The following is a 26,495-nucleotide window of genomic DNA, read 5'->3' as shown; positions in this document are numbered from 1 at the left end:
ATGAAAGAGAGAGAGAGAGATCTGCAGACAGGCAGTCGGCCAGTCTAAAGAGAGTGAGAGAGAGAGACTGGAAAAGCTGATCGTTTCAGTTAGTCGCAGCTGAGGCTTGGAACTCTCCTATGCCCACAAGAGTGGGTTGATCATCGGTACACGGAAACACAACGAATGTGTGTGGCTGTCACTTCGTATAATCCATAGGAGTGGGGTTTGGAATATTTTGTGTTAACCTTTGCCTGGGTATGTTGTGTGGTAACCCCTGGAAGACGGTATTCCTGTGACAGGTCACTTTCGCTGATAACTCGTCTGTGGACGGATTCAACGGATAAAAACTTCGTCGACGGTTATTTTGAAGTAACGGCCTTTTCTCTACGTTTCACCCTGGATTACAAATATCTCTCTCCCGTCAGTTATTCCTTGGATTACTGAACTTTCCTAATTTACCATCTCAAGACTCTAAGCTTTGTTCCCTCACGTTCGATAGTCTGGGAATTATATTTACACATATATACACTTAACACTGGTAACTTTCCTTTATTTCGTTGTTACTATACTATAAGTCGATACTACTAAAGACAATGGATTTAACATCAAAACCAGACTCCAGTGTGAACTCTATTGCTGCTGGTTCGTTTCTAAAACGTTACAGCTCGTAACACAGTTTTATAGAACTAGTTAGACCACATCTGGAGTGTTTCATACAGTACTGGTCGCCCCCATTCTCGGAAGGATGTCGGGGCTTTGGAGAGGGCGCAGAAGAGGTTTACCAGGACACTGCCTGGATTAGAGGGCATGAGCTATAACGAGAGGTTGGACAAACTTGTGTTGTTTTCTCCAGAGCGGCGCAGGCTGGGGTGAGAGTGGATGGACGTTTATAAGATTACGAGAGGAATAGATAGAGTGGACAGACGATATATTTTTCCTGGGGTTTGAAATGTCTAATACATTTAAGGTGAGAGGAGATGTGAGCGGCAAGTTTGCTTCTTTCCACAGACGAATGAGTAGCTGGATGGGGGCCTGGGTGGGGGCGGTGTCACCAATCCTGACACGTGATCCCGTTTGCCCCTCCCATTTAACCGCAGGTGGGCAGCATCTGCGCGTCTGTTTCCGAGGCCCCGCCTCCCGATGATGTAACAATCTCTTCGCGCATGTTCACAGTCTCCGGGTGGACGGTGTTATCCTCTCCGCTCAGAGCTGAAGTGGGTCGGTGGTGTGTTCGGGAAAGACTTTCGTCTCTTCCGTCGGGATCACTGTCTGCGGGCCGAAGATATCACTTTCCCATCGGTGAGTATTGAGACCGATCCCGAGCGGGGAGATCCGATGTTGGCCGTGAGCCCCGAACTGAGGGCCAGGAACTCATTTGTTTCCCAACTATCCGGGCTCGTCAGAAATGTGTCGACTCCACTTAATCTGCATTGAACGATCCAAACCAGGAGCCCAGGCTGTCTGTTTCCGCAGAATTGAAATGGAAGTCCCGCCGACAGGTCACGTGAGGCTGTGTGCCGCAGATTCGCTCCGCCCTCCGCTTTGTGATGCCAGATCACGTGGTGTGATTTTGGCCACGGAGTCCCATTAACTTTCCCGAACCAGACTCGCTTCCTGAGGCTCCTCGCGTTTGTCCTGGAGTTTTATGGCTGTTGTGTCTTCTCCCGGACTGGGGTGGGTGAGAAAGGAGAACGTCCTAGGTTGTGGGGATCTTTGATTTCACTGCCTGCTTTACCGAGGGACCGTGAAGTCTCGGGGTGAGAATGGTTTCTGTGATGTGCTGATCTGTATCCAAAGGTCGCTGCCGTTTCTCACAGTCACGGGCAGAGCAGTTACCATGCAGAGCGTGAGGTGTCCGTATGGGAATCTTTCTATGGTGTGTTGATAAAAATTTGGTGAGAGTCAAAGTATATATGACAAAGTTCTTGTTGTTTATTCTAACTTTGTGATTTTTGAATCTTTTATACAGTAGTATGTATCATTAATTCAGTAGCTCTGGTGTGTTCTGACGTCTCCGGAACGGCTTTTTCATGTTTACAACAGTAGGATTAGACCCGTGAGTCTGGCGTTCAAACTGTGTTTGGAAATTTCCCCACCCCTCACTGTCACCAGTCTGTCATTCGCTGGAAATCAGGCAGAATCTCAAGTTGCTGGAGATCTGCACTAAAAACTAAATGTTTGAAGTCATCCTGACGAAACGTCATGAACCTGAATTGTAAAGTTTGTTCCTCTCCCCGCAGCTGTTCCTTACCCGCTGAGTGTTTCTGGTAATTCCACTTTCTTTTTATTACATTCACCCTGGACTGATTTTTATTTCCTGAAATTGACCTGATTTAACCTGGAAATGGAAATCACTCATCTGTGATAGTAGATCAGTAAAGGAAGCACAACTTTTCCCTGTCAATTATCCTGGTACCAGTTTGTCTGTTATTCCTGGAAATGTGTTCAGTACAGTTGTTGCTAATGAGGTTCACATGAATAATCTCAGGAATGATCCGCGTTATGTATGAGGAGCATTTGATGGTTCTGGACCTGGAGTTCAGAGAGATGGTGGGGGTGGAGTTCAGAGGGACGGTGGGGGTGGTGGGGGGATGTATGGTTAAGTAAACCTACCGAATGCTGAAAACTCTGGATACAGTAGACACGGAGAGGATGTTTCCATTAGACAGCGTCTGTGATCTGACAGCACGGTCTCAGAATAAAGATGCTTCCCGTTAAAATTCATTTGAGAAACTTTTTTTTGCCAAAACGTGTCTGAAGTGTAGAATTTGTTGCCACAGAGTTTGCCTGAGGCAGCCTTTTGGGTATATTTATGACGGAGATTAATATATTCAAGATTGCTAAGTAGCTACAGGGTTACAGGAGGAAGGCAAGAATATGGTGTTGGAATAAAAATCAACCATGGTTGAGTGATGGAGCAGATCAGATGGATCAAATCACCTAATTCTGTTCCTTATGTCTTACCATGACTGAATGATGGCTCCTTCTGATCCCATATCGTTTTGTGTCATGTGAGGGACAATAACCGATTGTTCACTGAGATCATTACTGTATTGCCTTCAATGTTTACATTTCAGTGAGGTTTGTTCTTAGTAACATTAAGCAGAAATGTTTGGTTCTCCTTTTTATTGTTATTGTGCTTCATTGTCTCTCTGGTTAAAGTTAGACCTGCCGTGCGAGGTTTATTGGAAGAAAAACCCCATCTGGAGGCAAACCACGACTGAAGACGTGGGAACAGCAACAAGTGAACCAGCCCGAGGACTGAGAGCACCGACTGGAGAGAACCCATCTGACTCGGAGATTCCAGTGATTCAGTCCGGAGAAAGTTTGGTGAGTCTCATTTACTCAAACACTGGTCCTTTAGATATTACATACCTGTACAAGGGAAGGTAGGAGATAGCTGGAGTGAAACTGAATGTGCCCAGAAGAACCAGTTATGCCTCTGTCAGACCCAGTTGTAATCACTGCAGGTCTGGTACAGTGCTTCCAGCAGCCCAGCCCTTTAAAACCACTCCCAATCTGTGGAAATCGAATCCGGTGAAAGTCTCTCAGATACCATATAATTACAAAGTCTTTATTCCAAGTACCCGGGGCTTACTCAGTTACTCGCTCAAACAGGAACATTCGATGACTGTTCCCACCCAATCCACTAACTGACCAACAATTCCCCTTACACCCCAGATATATCCATCCAGATACTCCCCACCCAAGACAGGCTGGAGCCAAAGCTACTTACTGCATGACAGCCCCTAAAGACAAATTACAAAACAGTCATAATGGCTTGCACACACAGAACAGACTGAAGCTGTCCTATCTCTACACATGATTGCACAAGGAGATAAGCATCCTGAAACCCTGGCTAGCTACCCTCAAGAAGAAATATGGCTCAGCAAGGCTTAGCACATTGGTTGATCATCAGCAGTTTCTGTCAGAAAAACAGGCTGCTATTTTTTTAATGAAGTGTTAACCCTTTTACCTTCTTTGATGTTAAAACCACTGTCTTTATTTGTATCTACTTATTATATAACAAATTAAGCACAATAACCAAAAGTTAAAGGTGTTACGAGTACACATAAGTGTAAATATAACTCCCAAACCAATGAGCTCAGGGAATACCAAGCTTTAAGTCTTGAGATGGTGAAGTATGAAAGTTCAGTTCATACACAGAATCAATGACGAGAGAGAGATATTGGTAATCGAAGGTGAATGTCGGGAGAAGGCAATTACGTTGAATTCCATAAACTCCACAGTGGTAAAACAGGAAAACAGTCGCCGTAGGTCTTATCCGTCGTTGTTCTAAATCCACATATGTATTATCACTAAAAGTAGCTTATCACAGGAGTACTGTCTGCAAAGGGAATGACCACCCAGGCAGGGGTTGACACACAGGTAGATTCCGCAAGGTACTCCCAATCCAGATCCAACACACAAAGTATTACCGACAGTGATTTCCACAGAGTATCCCTTCTCACAAGTGTTTACCACATAACACACATTGACATTACATACCTGTACAAAGGAAGGTAGGAAATAGTTGGAGTTGGAGAATGTGCCCTGAAGAACCAGTTATGCCTCTGTCAGACCCAGTTACAATCACTCCAGGTCTGGTAATGTGCTTCCAGCAGCCCGGCCCATTGAAACCACTCCCATTCCCTCACAGTGGTTACTCTTGCATCTTCTGAAGTCGCTTTTGGTCAGTTCTGAGTGGGGAGAGGGAAAGAGAGGGGAGTGTTTATACTGACTGTCTTTCAAAAACAGTATTTGTTTGAACTTGCTGCAAACTCTCTACCCATACCCTGTACTTTCTCAACTAAATTATTGACATAGATGACCAGTAGCAATGGGTGTAACCCCAGGAATCGTCACTAAGCACGGGACTCGAGTCCAAGAGACTCTCAGGGTCGGTGAGTGGCAGATTCAGCTGTGTGACTCTGTGAGATTGGGTCCTGGGATATCAGTTTTTGATCCAAGTAAAATTGGTGGAAATCAAGCAGAATTTCAAGTTGCTGGAGATCTGCACTAAAATCTGAAAATGTTTGAAGTCATTCTGATGAAACGTTATTAACCTGAATTGTAGATCCCACAGCTGTTCCTTACCCGCTGAGTGTTTCTGGTAATTCCAGTTTCTTTTTATTACATTTACCCAGGACTGATTTGTACTTCCTGAAATGGACCTGATTTAACCTGGAAATGGAAATGACTCGTCCTGTGATAGTACATCAGTAAAGAAAGCACAACTTTTCCCTGTCAATTATCTGGTACCAGTTTGTCTGTTATTGCTGGAAATGTGTTCAGTACAGTTGTTGCTAATGAGGTTTACATGAACAATCTCAGGAATGATCGGCTTTATGTATGAGGAGCATTTGATGGGTCTGGGCCTGTGCGCAATGGAGTTCAGAGGGACGGTGGTGGTAGTGGAGGGATGTATGGTTAAGAAAACCTACCGAATGCTGAAAAGCCTGTATACACTGGAAAGGGAGGGGAGGTTTCCATTAGACAGAGTCTGTGATCTGACAGCACAGTCTCAGAATAAAGATACTTCTCTTTAAAACTGAGATAAGAAAAATTTTTTGGCTAAAAGATGTCTGATCTGTGGAATTTTTTGCCGTAGAGGTTGGTTGAGGATGCCATTTGGGTATATTTATGACAAAGATTAATATATTCATGATTGCTAAGTAGCTTCAGTGTTACTGGAGGAAGACAGGAATATGTTGTTGGAATAAAAATCAGTTGTGGTTAAATGGTGGGCAGACCAGATGGATTGAATCACCTGTTCCTGTGTCGTATGTCTTACCATGATTGAATGATGGCTCCTTCTTATCCCATATCATTCTGTGACATGTGAGGGACAATGAAAGATGGTTCACAGAGATCATTAAATCTGCCTTCAGTGTTTAACAGTCAGTGAGTGTTGTTCAGAGTAACATTAAGCAGAAATGTTTGGTTCTCCTTTTTATTGTTAATGTGCTTCATTATCTCTCTGGTTAAAGTTAGACCTGTGGTGAGAGATTTATTGGAAGAAAAACCGTAACTGGAAGCAAACCACGACTGAAGACGTGGGAACAGCAACGTGAACCAGCCCGAGGACTGAGAGCACCGACTGTAGAGAACCCATCTGACTTGGAGATTCCAGTGATTCAGTCAGGAGAAAGTTTGGTGAGTCTCATTTACTCAAACACTGGTTGGGAGTGAGACTGAATGTGCCCAGTAGAACCAGTTATGCCTCTGTCAGAACCAGTTGTGAAGAAGCCCTCCCAATGTTCCCTTTAAACTTATTGTCCTTCACCCTTAACCCACGTCCTCTGTTTTTTCTCCCCTAGCCTCAGTGGATAAAGCCTGCTTGCATTCACTCTATCTATACCCATCATAATTTTATATACCTCTATGAAGTCTCCGCTCATTCTTCTATGCTCCAAGGAATAAAGTCCTAACCTGTTCAACCTTTCTCTGTAACTCAGTTCTCAAGTCCTGTCAACATCCTCATAAACCTTCTCTGCACTCCTTCAAAGTCCGAGAAAATACCTTGTCAGGTCCTGGAGATTTATCTACTCTGACTTGCCTCAAGATAGCAAGCTCCTCTTCTATCTGAAAAGGTTCCATGACCTCACGAATTGTTTGCCTTATTTCCATTAACTCCATGCAAGTTTCCTTAGTAAAAAAACATTTAAGATCTCCCCCCATTTCTTTTGGTTCCATAAATAGCCGACAACTCTGATCTTCAATAGGACCAATTTTATCCCTTACTATCTGTGGGGTAATTATGTTGTGGTTTCTCTTGCCTTACAAATGACCAGGAGATTCTTCAAGAAGGGTTAAAATTTAATTTGATAATCAAGGCTGAGACAGTCATTGAGCTAGTCGCTGATTGCCCACCGATCTCTGGACACAGCATTTTTTATAGTATTTGTCCAGTTGTATTAGCATATGTAATCAATCTATAGTTGTGTATTACACGTACTACACGTACATCATGTCCCTATTGTTCCTATAAATTGGCTTAATCATGTTCTAATCTACATCTCTTAGCTACCTCTCATTAACATACCATTGTCTTCTACATTCCTAAGACTTCAGTCTCCTACCAAATTGAGTACATGCACAGCAAATAATAAACTCAGAACTGAGCAATGTTCTAATCTACATTTCTTTAGCTACCTCTCATTAACACACCGTTGTCTTCTACATTCCTAAGACTTCATTTTACTAAATTGAGTACGAGCATAGCAAACTGACTAGGTACACAGCAAAATATACAAGTTTTATACTCCATAATATTTTTATACTCCAATACTCCAATATATCCCCCCTTTGAGACCCAGAGGGTTTCACACAGAGAAAGAAGACTAAGAGTCCGCGCACAAAAGCCTCAATAAACTCAAGCATTTATTCCCAAATCTCGGGTAAACTATAATTTTCTGCACCAAGACCTCAAAGTATTCTCTCCCTGCTACCCTGGGCCGCTGAGCCAAAAACCTGTCCCTCTGTACCTGAGACAGGGAAAAAGACTCAGAAGCCCTTACAATCTACTCCCCCACTGTCGTTTTGCTAATGTTCATCCTGCAGGTGTTGTAGGCTGTAACGATACATTTTCGGTGATTCTTTCTCCACTAAGCTTGCTTCAGTAATTGCCACGAGCATCGGAAATTGTTTGGTTGCAGCACGCACTACAAGAGATTTGAGACAAGGAAGAAAACAGCACAGCACAAGCGCACAGCTCAACAATATAATACTGACAGTTATTGCAATTTTAGTCAGTCATGCTCCCCATGCTCCGAGTCTACTTTCCAACCAACCAAAGAACTGATGTCCAAATCCTGCATTATGTTTGACCTCCGACCGCAGATTCTTTAATTTATTCATTGCTCTGGTGAAAGACCCTTCTGGGCTAGTATTGTTCGGTATGAAAGTGCAGCATTCTTCTCCAAACATTACGCACACACCCCCTTTTTCTGCCAAAAGCCAATCCAGTACCTGTCTGTTTTGCCACGCCATCCTGCTAGTTGCATCTAGCTGTTGCCCTAAGGCCTCCAGTGCATCATCGGTGTAGTTGATGAATCTCTGCTGATTATAGTATATATAGTTTATCCATTCAACATTTTTGCTGACCCCTGTCACAGGTATGATAGCTTGTCAGTGAGCACCTCATGCGGTGTCAGGCATGTCATTCGATTAGTTTGCATGCGGTAACACATCAATGCTAACGGTAAAGCATCAACCCAATTAAGTTTAGTGTCTGCACAAATTTTATTTAGTTTGGCTTTCAGGGTTCCATTAATTCTCTCTACCATGCCCTGTGACTGAGGGTGGTATACACATCCAAATCTTTGCTTTTTCCTCAGCGCCTGTAGTACCAATTTGACCACTTTCTGGATAAAAGCTGAACCATTGTCTGAGCTAACTTCTGTAGGTATTCCAAATCTTGGGATCGCTTCATTTGTCAGAAATGTTACCACTGTATTTGCCCCTTGATCTCTTGAAGGTACCGCCTCCACCCATCTGCTAAATCGATCGATTACTACCAGCATGTATCTTTTCCCTCTCACTGTCTTTATCATATCTACGTAATCGATCACTAGATGTTTAAATGGTCCCTCAGGTATAGGAGTGTGACCTATTGGGGTTGTAATTCTCTTCTGAACATTATTCTGTGCACATACCTCGCACTGTGACAAGACAAAGTCCGCTGAAGCCTGTAAATAAGGTAACCAAAAACCATCCTTTATTTTCTTTATCCCCCCGTGCACAATGGTCAATCCCATGCGCTTCTGAAATCAGAATCGTCAGTAGAGGGGTGGGCACTACCAACAAACCGTCTTCCGTGCTCCACAAGCCTTCTGGGTTCTGCTTGGCCCCCCTTTTTCTCCACATTGTCTGTTCTGCCAAAGTTGCCTTACCTTGTATTTCAATTAGGTCCTCTACCTCAGGTTCTGGAGTTAGGCTTACCTGGGAGGCAATGACAGCTGATGTACATCCAGATGCCTTTCTGGCTGCCTCGTCCACAGCTTGATTTCCCTTTGTAATTACATCATTTCCCTTTTTATGTGCCTGGCATTTTACTATAGCCAATGCTTTAGGTTTCATTATAGCTTTTATTAAGTCTAGAATTTGCTGACAATGTTGTATGTGATCTCCGCTACTTTTTTTAAAACCTCTCTGCTTCCGCACTGCCCCGAACAAATGCCAAACTCCATGAGCATATGCCGAATCAGTATAGATGTCTACTTTCTCACCTTCCATCATTTCACACGCAGCTGTCAGGGCTTTGATTTCCGCTAGTTGGGCGGAACACGGTTGGAGACAGGACTCCATCCTAATAATCTTATACCTCGACTGATCCTGCTGTACTACCGAGAACACTGCATGATTTCCATCATAATCCCTATAACAAGAGCCATCTATGAACAGAACTTTTTTATCTGCATCCTCTAGAGGTTCTGACCGTCAATCTGCACTCAATTTGGCAAATGCCATCGTCTTCCCTACACAATCATGGGATTCGCCTTCATAGTCCAAAGGGCCAAAATCGGCTATATTACTGGTAGTGCATCTCTGTATTGATATGTCAGGAAATGTCAATAGCATCTGATCCGCTGCTATCCTGGCTGGCGTTAGCACAAATTTCCCACTTTCCAACAATTCTGCTACTTTGTGGTGTGTGGACAGAGTCACAGGATAGCCCAGGGTGACAGGTGACGCCTTTTCGTATGCATAGTACAGCGCCGCCAATCCCTGATAACAGGGTGGATACCCCTGAGCCACCTCATCTAGTCTCGTACTGTAGTCTGCTATCGGCTGTTTTGCTTTTCCTGTGCCTGTCTCTTGTGTTAGAACCGCTGTGACATAACCCTCCTGTCGGTTGGATACATACAAATGAAAAACCTTCTCATAGTCAGGCAAAGCTAATGCTGGTGCTGACAGCAATTCCTGCTTAATAGTATTGAAAGCTATCTCCGCCTCTCCAATCCACTGTAAGCCATTCTTCAAATTTGTATGTCCTGCTTCTTTCATTATCTTTCCCAAAGGTGCCACAATCTCAGCGTATTCTCCTGTCCAATCTGAGCTGTACCCTGCCATTCCCAAAAACGTCATCATCTGCCCTACAGTCTGGGGTTTGGGGGCCTTAGTTATTGCCTCAATCTGATCTGGTGCTCTCACCTTCACTCCCTTGGATATTACCCTGCCTAGGTACTCCACTCGCTGCGTGCAAAATTGCAGTTTCTTTTTGGATACTTTATGTCCTCCGTATGCCAGCTTCTCTAACAGAGTTATAGTGTCCTGCTCACACTGTTCCTTACTGTGGGAGCAAATCAACAGGTCATCCACATACCGTAACAATGTACTTTCCAATGGCATGCCCTCTAGGTCTGCCTTCAACACCTGATTAAAAACGTGTGGTGAATGTTTAAATCCTTGCGGCATTCTGGTATAGGTATACTGAGCACCTCTGTAAGTAAATGCAAACAGATACTGACACTGGTCGGCTAGAGGAATGCTGAAGAAAGCCGAACACAAATCAATCACTGAAAAGTAACTTGCTTCTGGTAGGACATTAGTCAAAAGCGTGTGTGGGTTGGGGACTACCGCTGGCCAGTCCTCTACCACATCATTTACCGCTCGCAAATCATGCACCAATCTCCACTTAGATTTATCTGCTTTTATGACCGGCAGCAACGGGGTATTACATGGTCTGTTTGTTCTTTTAAGCACCCCTATTTCAAGCAATCCCTGCACTGTCGATGCTATTCCCTCTTCTGCTTCTGGACTTAGTGGGTATTGTGGTCTCCTGGGTGGAATTGTTCCTTTTTTCAGCCTTATTTCCACCGGACGAGCTGTTTTTATTTTCCCTACGTCCTTGTCAGGCTGTGACCACAGAATAGACGGCAACTCATAGAACCTTTTATCTTTCTGCTGGCCTGTATCCTTTCCCAGCAAGGGCAGGTCTGGTTGGGGAGTTATTTCGACCTCTCTCACTGTCCCTACCATAACTACACTTACCATTATTTTAATGCAATTGTCGTCTTCTGATACCCACACCTCGGGCGTGATTTTCCTCCACACTGTTACGGTTTCAGCACTCTTAACTAAGGGTCCTAAGTCTTTAGACTGATATCCCTTGTTTACCAACAACGTTATGTGGGGCACAGCCTCCGGTATCCTGTACCATTTTTCTAATAAGGTGTTCCACTTAACTTGTAAAGCTGCCCCTTGCTTTCCAATTATCACAGCCTCCCCTTCCAGGTGCTGTTGGGTAGATGCCTCCAGTTGCCATCTCTCCTCGAACTCCCTGTTCTGAGTCTTGTCAAAAATCACTGTACAATGTAGCTCAGATTTGGGCGCCCTTTTTCCATTTCTCCCAGGTTTCCTGAATCTGATCTGTGATGTCTCCTATCCAAAAGACATTAGCCTTCTTGTCTTCTCGCACTATCAATTGAGCCCCTGCTCTTTCCTCACTCAGCCCATTTCTAGTACAATCTAATTTTAATTCCAATTTCAATAAGGCATCTCTGCCTAACAAATTAATTGGAGTTCCTTTAAATACTGGCACCGGCAAAACAATTTCTTTATTTCCCATTCTCAACCGCACTGGAGCCATGCACTGTGTCAACTGTGTTTTCCCCGAGAACCCTACCGTCTTAATAAACTTTCCTGACATGGGAAGGTGAAGGGCAGACTGTGGCTGTACACAAGTGTACGTGGCTCCAGTATCTATCATCATTGGTGTCAGTTGTCCTTCTAACATAACCTGAACAATGGGTTCCTCATCTGCCTCCCTTATCATTGGGTAATGTCCCTTCCCACTCAAGATCTCGGGGCACCCCTAATACCTCGCATAGGGGTTCGCAGGTCCGCTTGGGCCTGTGGGGGCTTGTCCTTGACTAAACTTTAGTTCCCTTATCAGTTCCTGCTGGTGTGTGACAGGCCATGGTGTAAACAGACAATCTCTTCTCATGTGACCTGGCTGATTGCATACCCAGCACAATCTCTCTACCTCTCTTTCCCCCTGTCTCTTCACTGGTCCCCTCGGCCCATAGCTCCTCTGCCCCCCTCCTTGGGACTTCCAGTCCTGTCTGGGCTGCTTGAATTTAGTCTGTTCCTGATAGGGCATTTGTGGGAATGCTCCTCCAAAGATGATTATTGGCATGTGGTTTTCCAGCCCTTGTCTTACAGTATGATCGGTCCCTCCATATAGCAGTGCTTTGTCCAGTTCGATGGCTGTCCTCGAACCGGTGGTTGCTGGCAGCAACTTTTTGTTTTTCTCTTTTTCCTTCTTTTTGAGTTCTTCAAGCTGCATTTGTATTAACATTCTTTGCACCTCTTCCTGCTGCTCAGCCAACCTTCGTTTGTCTTTCCGGTATTTCTCAACCGCATGGACTATGTGGTCTCTAAATACTTGTGGGGTCATTGACGTCAGCCCAACCACTTCCTCCAGTTTGGATTTTACTTGTCGAGGCATTGCATCCAAAATGTTATGTCGGAACAGTGAGGTCATAAATAAGCTATTCTCCACCTCTTGTTCAGTCTCCAGTCTTCACATTTTCAACTGGTTTTGGACGTAGGCTGCTGGGTTTTCAGTGTCTCCCAATGGATCCCCTTTTAAGGATTTGGGGTCCAGTTTGGGTGGGTAAAGCCTGCCATACCCTCTGCCTCACTCTTTCAAACCCATCTCCATCAGTTCTTGGGTCGTTCGAGTTTACTATGCCAGCCATTTCCATTAGTTTGTTAAATTTGGAGGTTCCCATCAACCTTATCAACAGTGCCTTCAAATCTCCCATAGCCAATAATCGTCCTGCTGTTTCTTCTTCAAAGGCTCTAATCCATTTCCCTGCTCCTTCATGTAGATTGGGCAGAGTGGTTTTCAGCCCTTCTAGGTCCTGGGATCCCAAAGGGATATACTGCACTTGTCCTGATCCTTTAACTAACAAAGGCATCATTCTTCCTCCTTCTTCCCACCTGACCTGGCTCTCCTCCTCGCCTGACTCCCCATCTGTCTCAGGGTATGTCTTTACTGCCTCCCACACAAATGTCTCTGGGGTCCTCTTCTTCCCTTGGTCTCCCTGTGGAGTCCTTCCTTTCTGTCTTGATTCTATACTTGGTTGGCCCCTAGAGTATTTTTCGCATCTCTCCTGACAATCCCCTCTGAGTAACTTATCTAGCTCTCTCTCTACTTCTGCAAGTTGTTCCTCTACCGCCTCCATCTCCCCTTCTAGGCTTATGCCTCCTCCCTCTTCCCCCAAATTCTCGCATCCTCTCTCTCTCTACTTAACTCTTGCTCCTCCAATGAGTCACCTTCTTTTTCTTCCTGTTCTGATGAGCTACTTTCTTTTCTAGTCTGTTTATTTCTATAGAATAACCGATACTCCTCATTCTCCTTTTCCTCTCTCAAGTATTTCATCCGTTCAATCTCTTCTCCCATTTCTCTCTGTACCTGTTCTATCTTTATCCTTTCTGCCTGTATCGCTTTCCATATCGCCGCTTTTTCCTTCTCGTATTGTTTTTTTTTCCTCCTCATTATCCCAAACCTGTACTTCTTCCTGCATGTTTACCATTCTCGTCAGCAGGGGGCACTGCTTAGGGGTTCCTTCCGCATTATAGGGAGGGGGCTTTTCTGTTTCTTTCGCATCCGGGTGCGGAGCTGAAGCCAGCTTCTCACCGTACCCTCCTCTCTCTCTGGTGTTTCTCCGGCACCTTAGTGTCTTCCTCGCTTGTAATCAATATTCTGCCTGTCCCCCTCAGCCTTTCCCCCTCCATTCTGAAGAGTTTTTGCACTTCCATTTCTCGTTCTCTTTTTTGTCCTCTTTGCTTAGATTTATCTTTTGGTTTGTAATTTTTTAATTAGTCCCTCCATATCTTTGCACAAGCTTACATCAAACTTTCCTTCCCTTGGCCACTTTGTGGCCAGGTTTTTGGTTCTTTTCCCCATTTTTCTGAAGTTTTTGTGATCTCATATTTAATTAACAGGAATTTTTTGCTCAGAATCTCTACTGCCATTCCTTTACCTGTCAGGTTATTCTCTCTTTTTAAGGTATTTCAGAGATTCACAGTTTGTTTACTGGATAATATTATTTACTTTAATTCTACGCCTTGTCTAACACCACATGGACTTTTTCTTTACTAAATTTACTCTAATTCTACGCCTAGTCTAATTTCCTTTCCCTGCCCGTTCAGCCCTTCGTTTCGTACGAAGCGATACCTACAGTGATCTACCAACACCACGTGGACTTTTTCTTAACGTCTTATTAAATTATTTGTACTTACCCTCACTGCAGTGTTCTTGATCAATCCTCTGAGCCTCCTCTGTTAACCCCCAACTCTGCCAGATTCTTTGGACCGGAGAGACCCTTCGGCAGTGGTTCCACACTTCAGAGACTCCAAGACCTCCCCAAAGCCAACCGAATTCTTAGTCCAAATTGTCGCAGAAAGCGCTTACCTTTTGTTTGGGTGCATCCTTAATTCTGTTAGCCTTGTGGGGATCCCCAGAGGGCTGGGAAGCATCCACAATCTGCCGTTTCCTTTCTGCGGGTCTATTTCCGTTCCTGTTCCTGACGCCAATTATGTCGTGGTTTTTCGTGCCTCACAAATGACCAGGAGACGCAGAAGATTCTTCAAGAAGGGTTAAATTTTAATTTGCAAATCAAAGCTGAGACAGTCATTGAGCTAGTCGCTGATTGCCCCCCCCCCCCACCCGATCCTCGGACACAGCATTTTTTATAGTACTTGTCCAGTTGTATTAGCATATGTAATCAATCTATAGTTGCGTATCACACGTACTACACGTACATCTTGCCACCATTGTTTCTACCAATTGATTTAATCATATTCTAATCTTCATCTCTCAGCTACCCCTCATTAACACACCTTTGTCTTCTACATTCCTAAGATTTCATTCTCGGTACATGCATAGCAAATAGCAAGTCAAAGCTGACTGCATAGTTTTGGTCCAGCAAAATTTATACTCCAATATATAACACTCCAATACACGTCAAGAAAGACTATTTGTGTGAGAGTGTTTCAGTTACTGTGGGGCGAAGAACCCATGCTGCTCAGCAGGAACAGGGAATAATACCAACGGAAAGAGTCAAACTGAGCCAGGAGATGGCAGAAATGCCCCATTCTTATAGAGACAGGAAGAGCATCAGGGAATTGATGGTCATTCCAGATACCAGCACTCTGACCAGTCAGGAGATGATTTCTCTGTCCAACTTGTGTTTAACCTCACTGTAACAGTGTGATACCAGATGAAAACTTGGCAACTCAAGTAATCTCATCTGAAATGTTGTCCTACACCCATTGATGGATTTTGTAAATCTTTTTACAGGTTAAAACTGAGAAGGAATTCGTCTCCAGGAAGCTCAAACACGGCACACCAGTTTTGTTGTCTCTGTCTAGATATTTAACAAGTGGAGCAAGGGATCCAATTGACCATCCTTCCTGCTCAGACTGTGGGGAGGGATTCACTCGGTCATTTGACCAACTGTCACACCTGTAACTTACACAGGAGAAAGGCCTTTCACCTGCTCAGACAGTGGGAATGGATTCACTCGGTTATCACAATTGAAGTTAGATCAGCAGGTTCACACACTGGGCAAGGCCATTCACCTGTTCTGTGTGTGAGAAGGGGTTCAGTCGGTCTTCTCACCTGTGAACACACCAATCAGTTCACACCACACCGGGCAGAGGCTGGTCATCTGCTGAATTTCTGGGAAAGGATTCACTCGGTCATCTGACCTAATGGCTCACCAGCGGGTTCACACTGGGGAGAAGCCATTCACCTGCTCAGTCTGTGGGAAAGGATTCACTCAGTCATCTACCCTACTGGTACATCAGCGAGTTCACTCTGGGGAGAAGCCTTTCACCTGCTCAGTCTGTGGAAAGGGATTCACTCAGTCATCCAACCTACAGAGACATCAGCGAGTTCATACTGGGGAGAGGCCGTTCACCTGCTCACTCTGTGGGAAGGGATTCACTCAGTCATTTGACCTAATGGCTCACCAGTGGGTTCACACTGAGGAGAAGCCATTCCCCTGCTCAGTCTGTGGGAAAGGATTCACTCTGTCATCCAACCTACAAAGACATCAGCGAGCTCACACTGGGGAGAAGCTGTTCACCTGCTCAGTGTGTGGAAAGGGATTCACTCAGTCATCCAACCTACAGAGACATCAGCGAGTTCACACTGGGGAGAGGCCATTCACCTGCTCAGTCTGTGGGAAGAGCTTCACTCATTTATCCAACCTATGGAATCATCAGCGAGTTCACACTGGGGAGAGGCCGTTCACCTGCTCAGTCTGTGGGCAGACATTCACTAATTTATTCAGCCTACAGAGACATCAGCGAGTTCACACTGGAGAGAGGCCATTCACCTGCTCAGTCTGTGGGAAAGGATTCACTCGGTTATCCACCCTACAGAGTCATCAGCGAGTTCACACTGGGGAGAGGCCTTTCACCTGCTCAGTGTGTTGGAGAGGATTCAATATGTCATCTGACTTACGGAGTCACCAGCGAGTTCACACTGGGGAGAGGCCGTTTACCTGCTCAGTCTGTGGGAAAGGATTCACTCTGTCATCTACCCTCCTGGTACATCAGCAAATTCACACTGGGGAGAAGCCGTTCACCTGCTCAGTCTGTGGGAAAGGATTCACTCAGTCATCTACCCTACTGGTACATCAGCAAATTCACACTGGGGAGAAGCCGTTCACCTGCTCAGTCTGTGGGAAAGGATTCACTCAGTCATCTACCCTACTGGTACATCAGCGAGTTCACACTGGGGAGAAGCCATTCACCTGCTCAGTCTGTGGGAAAGGATTCACTCTGTCATCTACCCTACTGGTACATCAGCGAGTTCACACTGGGGAGAAGCCGTTCACCTGCTCAGTCTGTGGGAAGGGATTCACTCGATCATTCACCCTAAAGAGTCATCAGCGAATTCACACTGCGGAGAAGCAGTTCACCTGCTCAGTCTGTGGGAAAGGATTCACTCAGTCATCTACCCTACTGGTACATCAGCAAATTCACACTGGGGAGAAGCCGTTCACCTGCTCAGTCTGTGGGAAAGGATTCACTCAGTCATCTACCCTACTGGTACATCAGCGAGTTCACACTGGGGAGAAGCCGTTCACCTGCTCAGTCTGTGGGAAAGGATTCACTCTGTCATCTACCCTACTGGCTCACCAGCGAGTTCACACTAGAGAGAGGCCGTTCACCTGCTAAGAATGTGGGAAAGGATTCACTCAGTCATCCCACCTACTGGCACACCTGTCAGCTCAGAATGGGGAGTGATCATTGTTATGAATCCCTAAGTTTTGTTTGCTGTGGGGAGGGAGAGAGGGAGGGAGGGAGAGGGAGAGAGAGCAAATGTGTCTGACTTGCAGCTTGTTTACATCGCGTGCAGCTTGTTTAGTTTTAACCGAGGACACAGACACAGAGTCAGACGGAGACGAAGGAGGAAAAATGGAAGAATCGAAACCAGGGAACTAGTGGCCAAGGGCCACTGTTTGGAACTTTCCTTTGCCCACAAGGATGGGCTAATTATCGATTCACCGTACTCAAATGTGTGGTTGTCACATCATTTGATCCGTAGGAGTGGATCTGATTTGGTTTATCCTGCAGAGACCACTTATGTGTTAACCCTTGCCTGGCTGTGGTGTGGTAATTCATTTGAAGACGATACCCCTCATGATAAGTCACTTCGGGTGATAATTAGTTTGTGAATTTAGAAGGATGACAGATAAAATCTACAGCGACTGTTGGTCTCATTTTACCACCATGGAACCTGTGGAATACGACATAATTGCCTTCTCTCAACATTTACCCTGGATTACAAATATCTCTCTCATCACCTATTCTGTGGTTGAACTGAACTTTCATACTTTACCATCTCAAGACTCCAACCCTTGTCTCCCCCGAGCTCAATAGTTTGCTAGTTATATTTATAAACGTAACACTCATGAGGAAATTGCAGATGCTGGAAATTCAAACAACACACACAAAATGTTGGTGGAAAACAGCAGGCCAGGCAGTATCTATAAGGAGAAGAACTTCAATGTTTCAGGCTGAGACCCTTCGTCAGGACTAACTGAAAGGAAAGATACTTAGAGATTTGAAAGTGGTGGGGGGAGGGTGAAATGCAAAATGATAGGAGAAGACCGAAGGTGGTGGGATGAAGCTAAGAGCTGGAAAGGTGATTGGCGAAAGTGATACAGAGCTGGAGATGGGAACGAATCATCGGACAGGAGGCCTCGGGAGAAAGAAAGGTGGGGGGAAGCACCAGAGAGACATGGAAAACAGGCAAACAATTAAATATGTCAGTGATGGGGTAAGAAGGGGAAGAGGAGCATTAATCGAAGTTAGAGGTCAATGTTCATGCCATCAGGTTGGAGGCTACCCAGCCGGTACATAAAGTGTTGTTCCTCCAACCTGAGTTTGGATTAATTTTGACAGTAAAGGAGGCCATGGATAGACATATCAGAATGGGAATGGGACATGGAATTAAAATGTATGGCCACTGGGAGTAGTCTGTTGCTGCTGGTTCATTTCTAAAGCGTTACGGTTTGTAACAAAATGGGGCCTGCACCTGGGATATGAACAAATTTAAGGATTGATTTAATATGGATTTCATTGGGGAAATCCCTTTTGATTAATTTGTGTGTGGAAAATCAGCAGCAATGGATGTTGATAGATATCTGGAAGTGTGAACCTCTCAGGCATTAGAGGACACCAGAAGGATTGAGTTGTTGAGTATTGCTAGAACGTTAATACTTGCTGAGGTGAAATTGACAATGAGGAGGGCAGTGATGCAGAGGATAACAGCTGAGCATTATGTATCTGAGGGTGTGTTTAAAGTGGAGGAGTTGGAGGTGTTTCCTGAAAGTAAACCTAGTGAGCTTGAGCTCCAGTAGAAGTTAGAAAAATTGAAGATGGAGGCTCTGGAAAGGCAGAGACAGTTTCAGGCTGGAAAGGCAGAAAAACAGACAGAAAATTCTCTTACAAAGTGTAATTAAAGGGAAGGCTTAGCATGCCTATTCTGCTTTGACAGTAGCTGAAGCAGCTGATTATTTACTTATTTATGCTGCCCCAATCATCGCCACTGGGCTATAAATATGCAGGAGCTGTGTGTGGTTCAGTGCTTTGCTCAAGGACACACAAGCTGCCTCGGCTGAGGCTCGAACTCATGACCTTCAGATCGCTAGTTCACCACCTTAACCACATGGTCACGCACCACACATTATGACCCAGTGAAACAGGCTGTGCTCAAACCTTACGAGTTGGTCCCAGAAGCAGACAGGCAAAAGTTTAGAAATTTGAAGAAATCTATGAACCAGACATACAGAATTTGCTTATGAGAAATTTGTGTGTTTTGACTGCTGGTGCACATCTGATCATGTATGATGATTTTAACAGCTTGAAAGAGTTGGTTTTAATTGAAGAATTCAGAAGGTGCGTCCCTGATGACATAAAGATGTATTTCGATGGAAATGATGAAACATTTTCATATGAGTTGAATTGTCTTTTCCTAAACCTTACTTATATTATATTTAATTATTTGGATGGAGGTTCGGAGTTATTAGCACTACTGTATACGTACTTAACATTATTGAATGGCCCATGTTGGTTAGTGTTTTTTTTTCTGAGGTCTTTTTTTTCTTTTTATTTCTTTGTTCATCAATGTTATGAGTTTGGGAGGTTATCTATTTTTATTATTATATATCTGAATGTCTATTTAAACTGTTAAATATGTACTCCCAAACAATTTGTATTCACGTTTCATTTATGTTTGTTTAAAATTAATAACAAGATTTAAAAAGAGAGCAAGAGAGAAGAATTGGTCAAAATTGATTTGAAAAGAACACGGGCAGGGATGAAAACAGAACAGCAATGGCTGGAATTTCTGGAAGCAATTCGGGAGGCACAGGGTATATGCACATCACAAAGAGCAAGTAGTATTCTAAAGGTAAAGTGTGAAAACCGTGGCTGATAAAGAGAAACCAAAGACAATGTAAGAACCAAGGAGAGGGCACAGAGCAAAAATTATTAGGAAGTTAGAGAATTGGGAAGCTTTTAAAAACAAACAGAATGCAACTAAAATAATTAAGAAGGAAAAGATGGAATACATAGATGTGCTAGCCTGCAATATTAAAGAGGATACCAAATTTTTCTTCAGGTACATATAGTGTAAAAGAGAGGCTGAAGTGGATATCGGACCACTGAAAAATGATGCTGTAGATGTAGAAATGGGGTGGGGCTGCAAGGTGATGGCAGATGAACTGAATAAGTCTTGTACGTCACTCTTATCTCTCGAAGACACTGGCAGGAATATGAAAGTCCCAGATGTCAGTGGTCAGAATGTGTAAAGTTACGTTACACGGGAGAAGGTTCTTTGGGAAACAGAGATGGTCTGAAGGTAAATAGGTCACCTAGATCAAATAGTGTACACCCCTGAGATCCGAAAGAGGTGGCTGAAGTGATGTGGAGGCATTAGCATTGATCTTTCGAGAATCGTTAAGGAAATAAAATCCAAAGATTTTTCCTTCACTGCTCCCCCTCTCCCAGTTTCACCCATCACCTACCACATCTTCCACCCCTCCAACCCCCACACTTGCTTCCTCTGACGTCTCATCTTTTTTGTTCCCAGTCCTGATGAAGGGTCTCGGCCCGAAACGTCGACTGTTTGCTATTTCCCATATGTGCTGCCTGGCCTCCCAGGTCCTCCAGCATTTTGTGTATGTGTTACTTGGATTTCCAGCATCCACAGATTTTCTCCTGTATTTGATAAAAGCAAAAGCAGGGTCATGTAATATAGTAAGAAAACAGTGGGAAGTGAGAGGATTGGAAATCTTTTACATAACCAACAGGAGACAACAAAAATAAAACACACACACACAGGAGAGACATGATGAAAAATTACGGTAAGTGATCCAATAATATCAGGTATCAAAAGTTGTTCAGATATACAAAGAGTAAAAGAGAGGGAAGAGTTGATATTGTACCACTGGAAGATGATGCTGGCGTGTTAGTAATAGAGCAAAGAAATCGCGGCCGAATGTAACAAGTATTTTGTGTCAATCTTCACTGTGTAAGACACATGCAGAATAATACTATAAAACATAGGAGCAAAATTAGGCCATTCAGCTCTATTGAGTCTGCTCCGCCGTTCTATCATGGCTGATCCCGGTTCTCACTCAACCCCATGCACCTGTCTCCTCGGCATATCCTGTAATGCCTCGACTGATCCATAAACTATTAGCTTTTGCCTGAAATGTACCCACAGACCTGGCCCCCACCGCCGTCTGTGTCAGAGAATTCCACAGATTCACTGCTCTCTGACTAAATAAAATCCTCCTCAACTGCTCTAAAAGGTTGCTCCTCCGCTTTCAGGCTGTGCCCTCTGTTATGGCTACCCCCACCATAGGAAAAGGCCTCTCCTCATCCACCCTATCCGGACCTTTTCCACATTCAGTGGGTTTCAGTGAGATTCAAGATTCAGGATGAGGTTTATTACAACAGGCATTTGGCTTGAAATTTGTTGACAGCAGCAGCAGTTCAATGCAATACATATTCTGGCATAGATAATAATAATAAACTAATTAAAACAATAATCAACAAGTAAATCAATTATGTGTGATGAATATTTTATTAAAATGTGTAAACACAGAAATACTGTATATTGAAGAGTGTCCAAAGCTTTCAAAGTCCATTCAGGAATCGGATGGCAGAGGGGTAGAAGCTTTTCCTGAATCACTGAGTGTGCGCCTTCAGGCTTCTGTATCTCCTACCTGATGGTAACAGTGAGGAAAGGGCATGTCCTGGGTGCTGAAGGTCCTTTATAATGGACGCTGCCTTTCTGTGATACCGCTTCCTGAAGATGTCCTGGATTCTTTGTAGTCTCGTACCCAAGATGGAGGTGACGAGATTTACAGCCTTCTGCAGCTTCTGAACACCCTCCACCCACATTTACTAAACATAAGTCAGTGCAGGAATACAGGCCCAAAGCTGGCAAACGCTTCTCATGCTTAACCCCTTCATTCCCGAAATCGTCTTCTTGAAGATCCACTGGACTCTCTCCAATGATAACACACATTTTCTAAGATAGAAGTCCCGCATACTCTAACTAACGGAATGTTAGCCTTCATTGGTAGAGGGATTGAATTCAAGAGCAGGGAGGTAATGCTGCCACTATACAGGGTACAGGTGAGGCCGCACCTGGAGTACTGTGTCCAGTTCTGGTCTCCGTACTCGAGGAAGGATATATAGTACTGGCTTTGGAGGCAATGCAGAGAAGGTGAAACAGTTTGATTCCAGGGATGAGGAGGGATTGAGTCGCCTGGGACTTTTCTCTCTGGGGTGCAGAAGAATGAGAGGGAATCTTATAGAAATACCCAGAATTTTGAAAGGGATAGATAAGATAGTAGGAAAGTTGTTTCCATTGGTAGATGAGAGTAGAACTCGGGGACATTGCCTCAAGATTCAGGAGAGAAGAGTTAGGACGGAGATGAGGGGAAACTGCTTTTCCCACAGAATGGTGAATCTGTGGACTTCTCTGTCCAGGGAAGCAGTTGAGGTTTCCTCACGAAGTATATTTAAGATAGAGTTCGATAGGTTTTTGCAGAATAAGGTAATGAAGGGTTATAGGGAAGAGGCAGGTAGATGGAGCTGAGTTTCCTGACGGATCAGCCATGATCTTATTGCATGGCGGGACATACTCAATGGGCCAATGGCCGACTCCTGCTCCCATTTCTTATGGTCTGACGTGCGGCCTGAGGAGTCTCTTGTAAAGTATCAGCATTATCTCCTTGCTGATATATTCTACTTCACTTTAAATAAAGCCAGCATTGTATTTGCCTTCTTTACCACAGACTCAACCCGGAAGTTAATCTTCTGGGAGTCTTGCCCAAGGTCCTGGTGTCGTAGTGACGTCAGCGCCGGACTCCGTAACGGAGGTTCCCGGGTTTGAATACAGTCGGTCCTCTCCCTTGTACGCTTTCCATCCGTGCCGGGTTGAGTGTTGAGCTCGCAATTCGACCTCATAAAATAAAGAAAAATACTGTGAAATGTCTATGTGAGGAGAAGCTCCCTACACAACCTTCCGATTCGCGCCTTGTAAGGCATGGAAATGCCCGACGCTGCCCCGAGTCAGTCCTGAGTCGAGGACATCATCATCATCATCATCATCATCATCATCACGTTTCCTTCTGTACTTCTGTGGCTTGAACCTTCTCCCCAATCACATAACAGTTCACTATTGTTCCTTTTGCCGAAATGTACTACCGTACTTTTCCCAATATTGTATTCCATCTGCCACTTTCTTGATCGTTCTTCAAATTTGTTTGTGTCCTGCTGCAATCGCATTGCTTCGTCAGCACTACCATCGCCTCCACCTACCTTTGTATCATCCACAAACCTTGTCACAAAGCCATCAGTTCCATTATCCAAATCATTGACAAACTGTGAAAAGTAGCGGTCCGAATACTGACCCCTGAAGACCACTAATCACTGCTGGCCAACCAGAAAAGGCCCCCTTTTATTCCCACTCGCTGCCTCTTGGCTGTCAGCCATTCCTCTATCCATGCCAGTATTACTTCTGACATTTATCCTGTTAAGCAGTTTCATGTGTGACACCTTATCGGAAGCTTTCTGAAAATCCAAGTAAATGATATCCACTGCCTCTCGTTTGTCCATCCTGCTTATGGTTTCCCCGAAGATCTGTAACAGACTTGTCAGGCAAGATTTCCCTGTATAGAACCAAGCTGGCTTTGACATTATATCATTAGTCTAGTACACCAAAACCTCAACTGTTATCATGACTCCACACTTTCCCAGCCACTGAGATTAGGCTAACTGGACTATAATTTGCTTTACTTTGCCCTCCTCCCTTCTCAAAGAGTGGATTGGCATTTGCAATCTTCCTGTCCTCAGGGACCATGCCAGAATCAAGTGATTCTTGACGTGTCATGACCAATGCATCTGTTATCTCTCCAGCAACCTCTCTCAGGACTCTGGGATGTAGTCCACCTGGTTCAGATGACTTATCCACTTTAAGAACCTGTGTTTGCCTCAAACGTTTTCCTTTGTAATAGCAATGGCACTCACTCCTGTTCCCTGACACTCACGGATCTCTGGCACACTGGTGGTGTTGAATTCATAACAACACTTGTTATTATGAATCCCTGGGTTTTGTTTGCTGTGGACTGTCATTTTAAGAGAGAGAGACAGAGATTAGGATGCCGACTCAGTCTGACTTGCAGCTTGTTTACATCGCTCGCAGCTTGTTTAGTTTTAACCGAGGACACAGACACTCAGAGTCAGACAGAGACGAAGGAGGAAAAATGGAAGAATCGAAACCAGGGAACTAGTGGCCAAGGGTCACTGTTTGGAACCTTCCTATGCCCACAAGGGTGGGTTAATTATCGATTCGCCGTACATCGAATGTGTGGTTGTCACCTCGTTTGATCCTTAACAGTGGATCGGATTTGGGGTATCCTGTGGAGACCACTTATGTGTTAACCCTTGCCTGGCTGTGGTGTGGTAGTTCACTTGAAGATGATACCCCTTGTGACAAGTCACTTTCGATGATAATTTGTATGTGTATTTCGAACGATGACGGATAAAATCTCCAGCGACTGTTCTCTCGTTTTACCACCGTGGAACCTGTGCAATTCTACATATTTGCCTTCTCTCGCCATTTACCCTGGATTATAACTCTCTCTCTCTCTCTCTCTCTCTCTCTCTCTCTCATCGCCTAATCTGTAGTTCAACTGAACTTTCATACTTTATCATCTCAAGACTGTAAGCCTTGTTTCCCCCAAGCTCAATAGTTTGGGAGTTACATTTACACACATTTATAAACTTAACACTGTTAACTTCTGTTTATCTTGTTTAAGTTGCAATTTTACAAGTAGATTCTAATAAAGACAGATTTAACATCAAAACCAGACTCCAGGTGTAGTCTATTGCTGCTGGCTTGTTTCTAAAGCATTATGGTTCGTAACAAATTTGGGGGCTATTGATCGATGAATTATTGATTTGATTGGGGAAATCCCTTTTAATTTATTTGTGTGTGGAAATCAGCAGCAATGGACATTTATAAATTTCTGGAAGTGCCAACCCCTGAGGCATTACGAAAAGCCAAAAAGAATGAATTGCTGACTGTTGCTAATGGGCTGAATCTTAAGCAGGTAAGGGGGTGTGAAGGACCAGGGCAAGCATAAAACTAGGAGAGGAGGTAAAGGTAAACCAATAGGGGTTTTATTATAAAATATAGGCATCCACCCCCTTGTTCAGAGACTGGGATCCCTGTTTCAACCAGTAATGATGTGCATTGCAATGTGTTCACCCCTCAGTCCTCGATTCTCTAAATGAAAGGGTTATCACATTTGATCTTTCTTTATATGATTACACAACCATTTCAGGGATCAGTCTGTTGAAACTTCATTGCACTCTCTAATACAAATACTCTCCAATCACTTTTTTAATCCTCTGTGCAAAAAATGTCCATCTTCCGCAGCCCCGTGTTGCCCCAACCACTCACCTCCTACCCCCGTCATTGGCCCCACTTGCAGGTGAACCGTCTGTCGGTGTTCCCCGCCCCCCCCATGTGAATCCCTCTGCTCACCACCACCGTGGGCTCAAACATTTCCACAGATATCCACCGGGACAAACATTCTGTCCGCTCCCTGTCACACCATCTTTTTCCTTTCAATAAAATCCCTCCTCTCCCTCCCCAGGGAGCTGGCATCAGACCGACGGGCCGAGCGGTCTCCACCTCTCGGCGACACATCAGACTCCGGCCGCAGGAGACGCTTCACAAACGCCCCAACTTCCCTTGGAGGGAAATGGAAATAAATCAAAAAACGGACATTTACTCCGCTGTGATGTGGCCGGAGCGGGCGGCGAACTCAGCGGGGGTAACGCCCCATCGACTTGTCCACCTCTGCGACTGGTGGTAACAAGGGATTGACATTTGCACCAATGGGAATAGCGCAGCCCCTGAATCCTCTGTTGACAGCGGTGGGGGAGGGCTGGTCACGTGATTCTTAGCCAAGCTATTAAACTGATAAAGACTGAGCACACCAGCGCATGGATGACGTAAGACGCTGTGCACGTAAGGGCAGATCCCGGTGTGGGAAGCCCATGCGTGACGTCAGGCTCGAGGGGGGTCTGTGCGACATCACCTGTGGGGATGCGCTCTCATTTAACTGCACCTTAGTGCGTTTCTTATGATTTCAGAGGGACAACAACATTAATCACGGGTTTCATTACTGAATCCACTGTTGTGAGATGTAAAGTCACCTGTTATGTGTCCGGCTGGGACGTGTTGTTTTGGGGGCTATTGATCGATTAATCATCTATTTGATTGGGCATATCCCTTTTGATTTATTTGTGTGTAGAAATCAGCAGCAGTGGATATTGATAAATTTCTGTAGGTTGGATGACTGAGTGAATCCCTTCCCACGTACTTCCTCATCCAGGTCATCCACTCTTGGTCTTCCTGGAATCATTCTTTGAAACTTCTGCAGACCCAC

At 44.5% G+C, this 26,495-nt stretch overlaps 1 protein-coding gene across 5 annotated transcripts; it reads left to right on the top strand.

Annotated features, from left to right (window-relative positions):
• The first annotated feature begins 687 nt into the window (after positions 1–687).
• LOC132386516 (zinc finger protein 271-like) lies at positions 688–25,955 on the top strand. Of its 5 annotated transcripts, XM_059958803.1 has the most exons (5): positions 688–1,281; positions 3,145–3,312; positions 5,130–5,240; positions 5,973–6,138; positions 15,299–17,286. In XM_059958803.1, exon 5 carries the CDS (start codon positions 15,712–15,714, stop codon positions 17,185–17,187), a length of 1,476 nt encoding a protein of 491 aa, XP_059814786.1. In that variant the 5' UTR covers positions 688–1,281; positions 3,145–3,312; positions 5,130–5,240; positions 5,973–6,138; positions 15,299–15,711; the 3' UTR covers positions 17,188–17,286. The 5 variants fall into 5 exon arrangements, 3 of the variants coding, with proteins under 3 accessions (XP_059814786.1, XP_059814787.1, XP_059814785.1); XM_059958804.1 differs by lacking the exon at positions 5,130–5,240 and having other exon boundaries at positions 3,149–3,312; XM_059958802.1 differs by lacking the exon at positions 5,130–5,240.
• Positions 25,956–26,495: the final 540 nt, after the last annotated feature.

This window comes from Hypanus sabinus, unplaced genomic scaffold, assembly GCF_030144855.1.
Source record: "Hypanus sabinus isolate sHypSab1 unplaced genomic scaffold, sHypSab1.hap1 scaffold_1187, whole genome shotgun sequence".
Lineage (NCBI taxonomy): Eukaryota > Metazoa > Chordata > Chondrichthyes > Myliobatiformes > Dasyatidae > Hypanus > Hypanus sabinus.
This window is presented reverse-complemented; position numbering and strand designations above follow the sequence as displayed.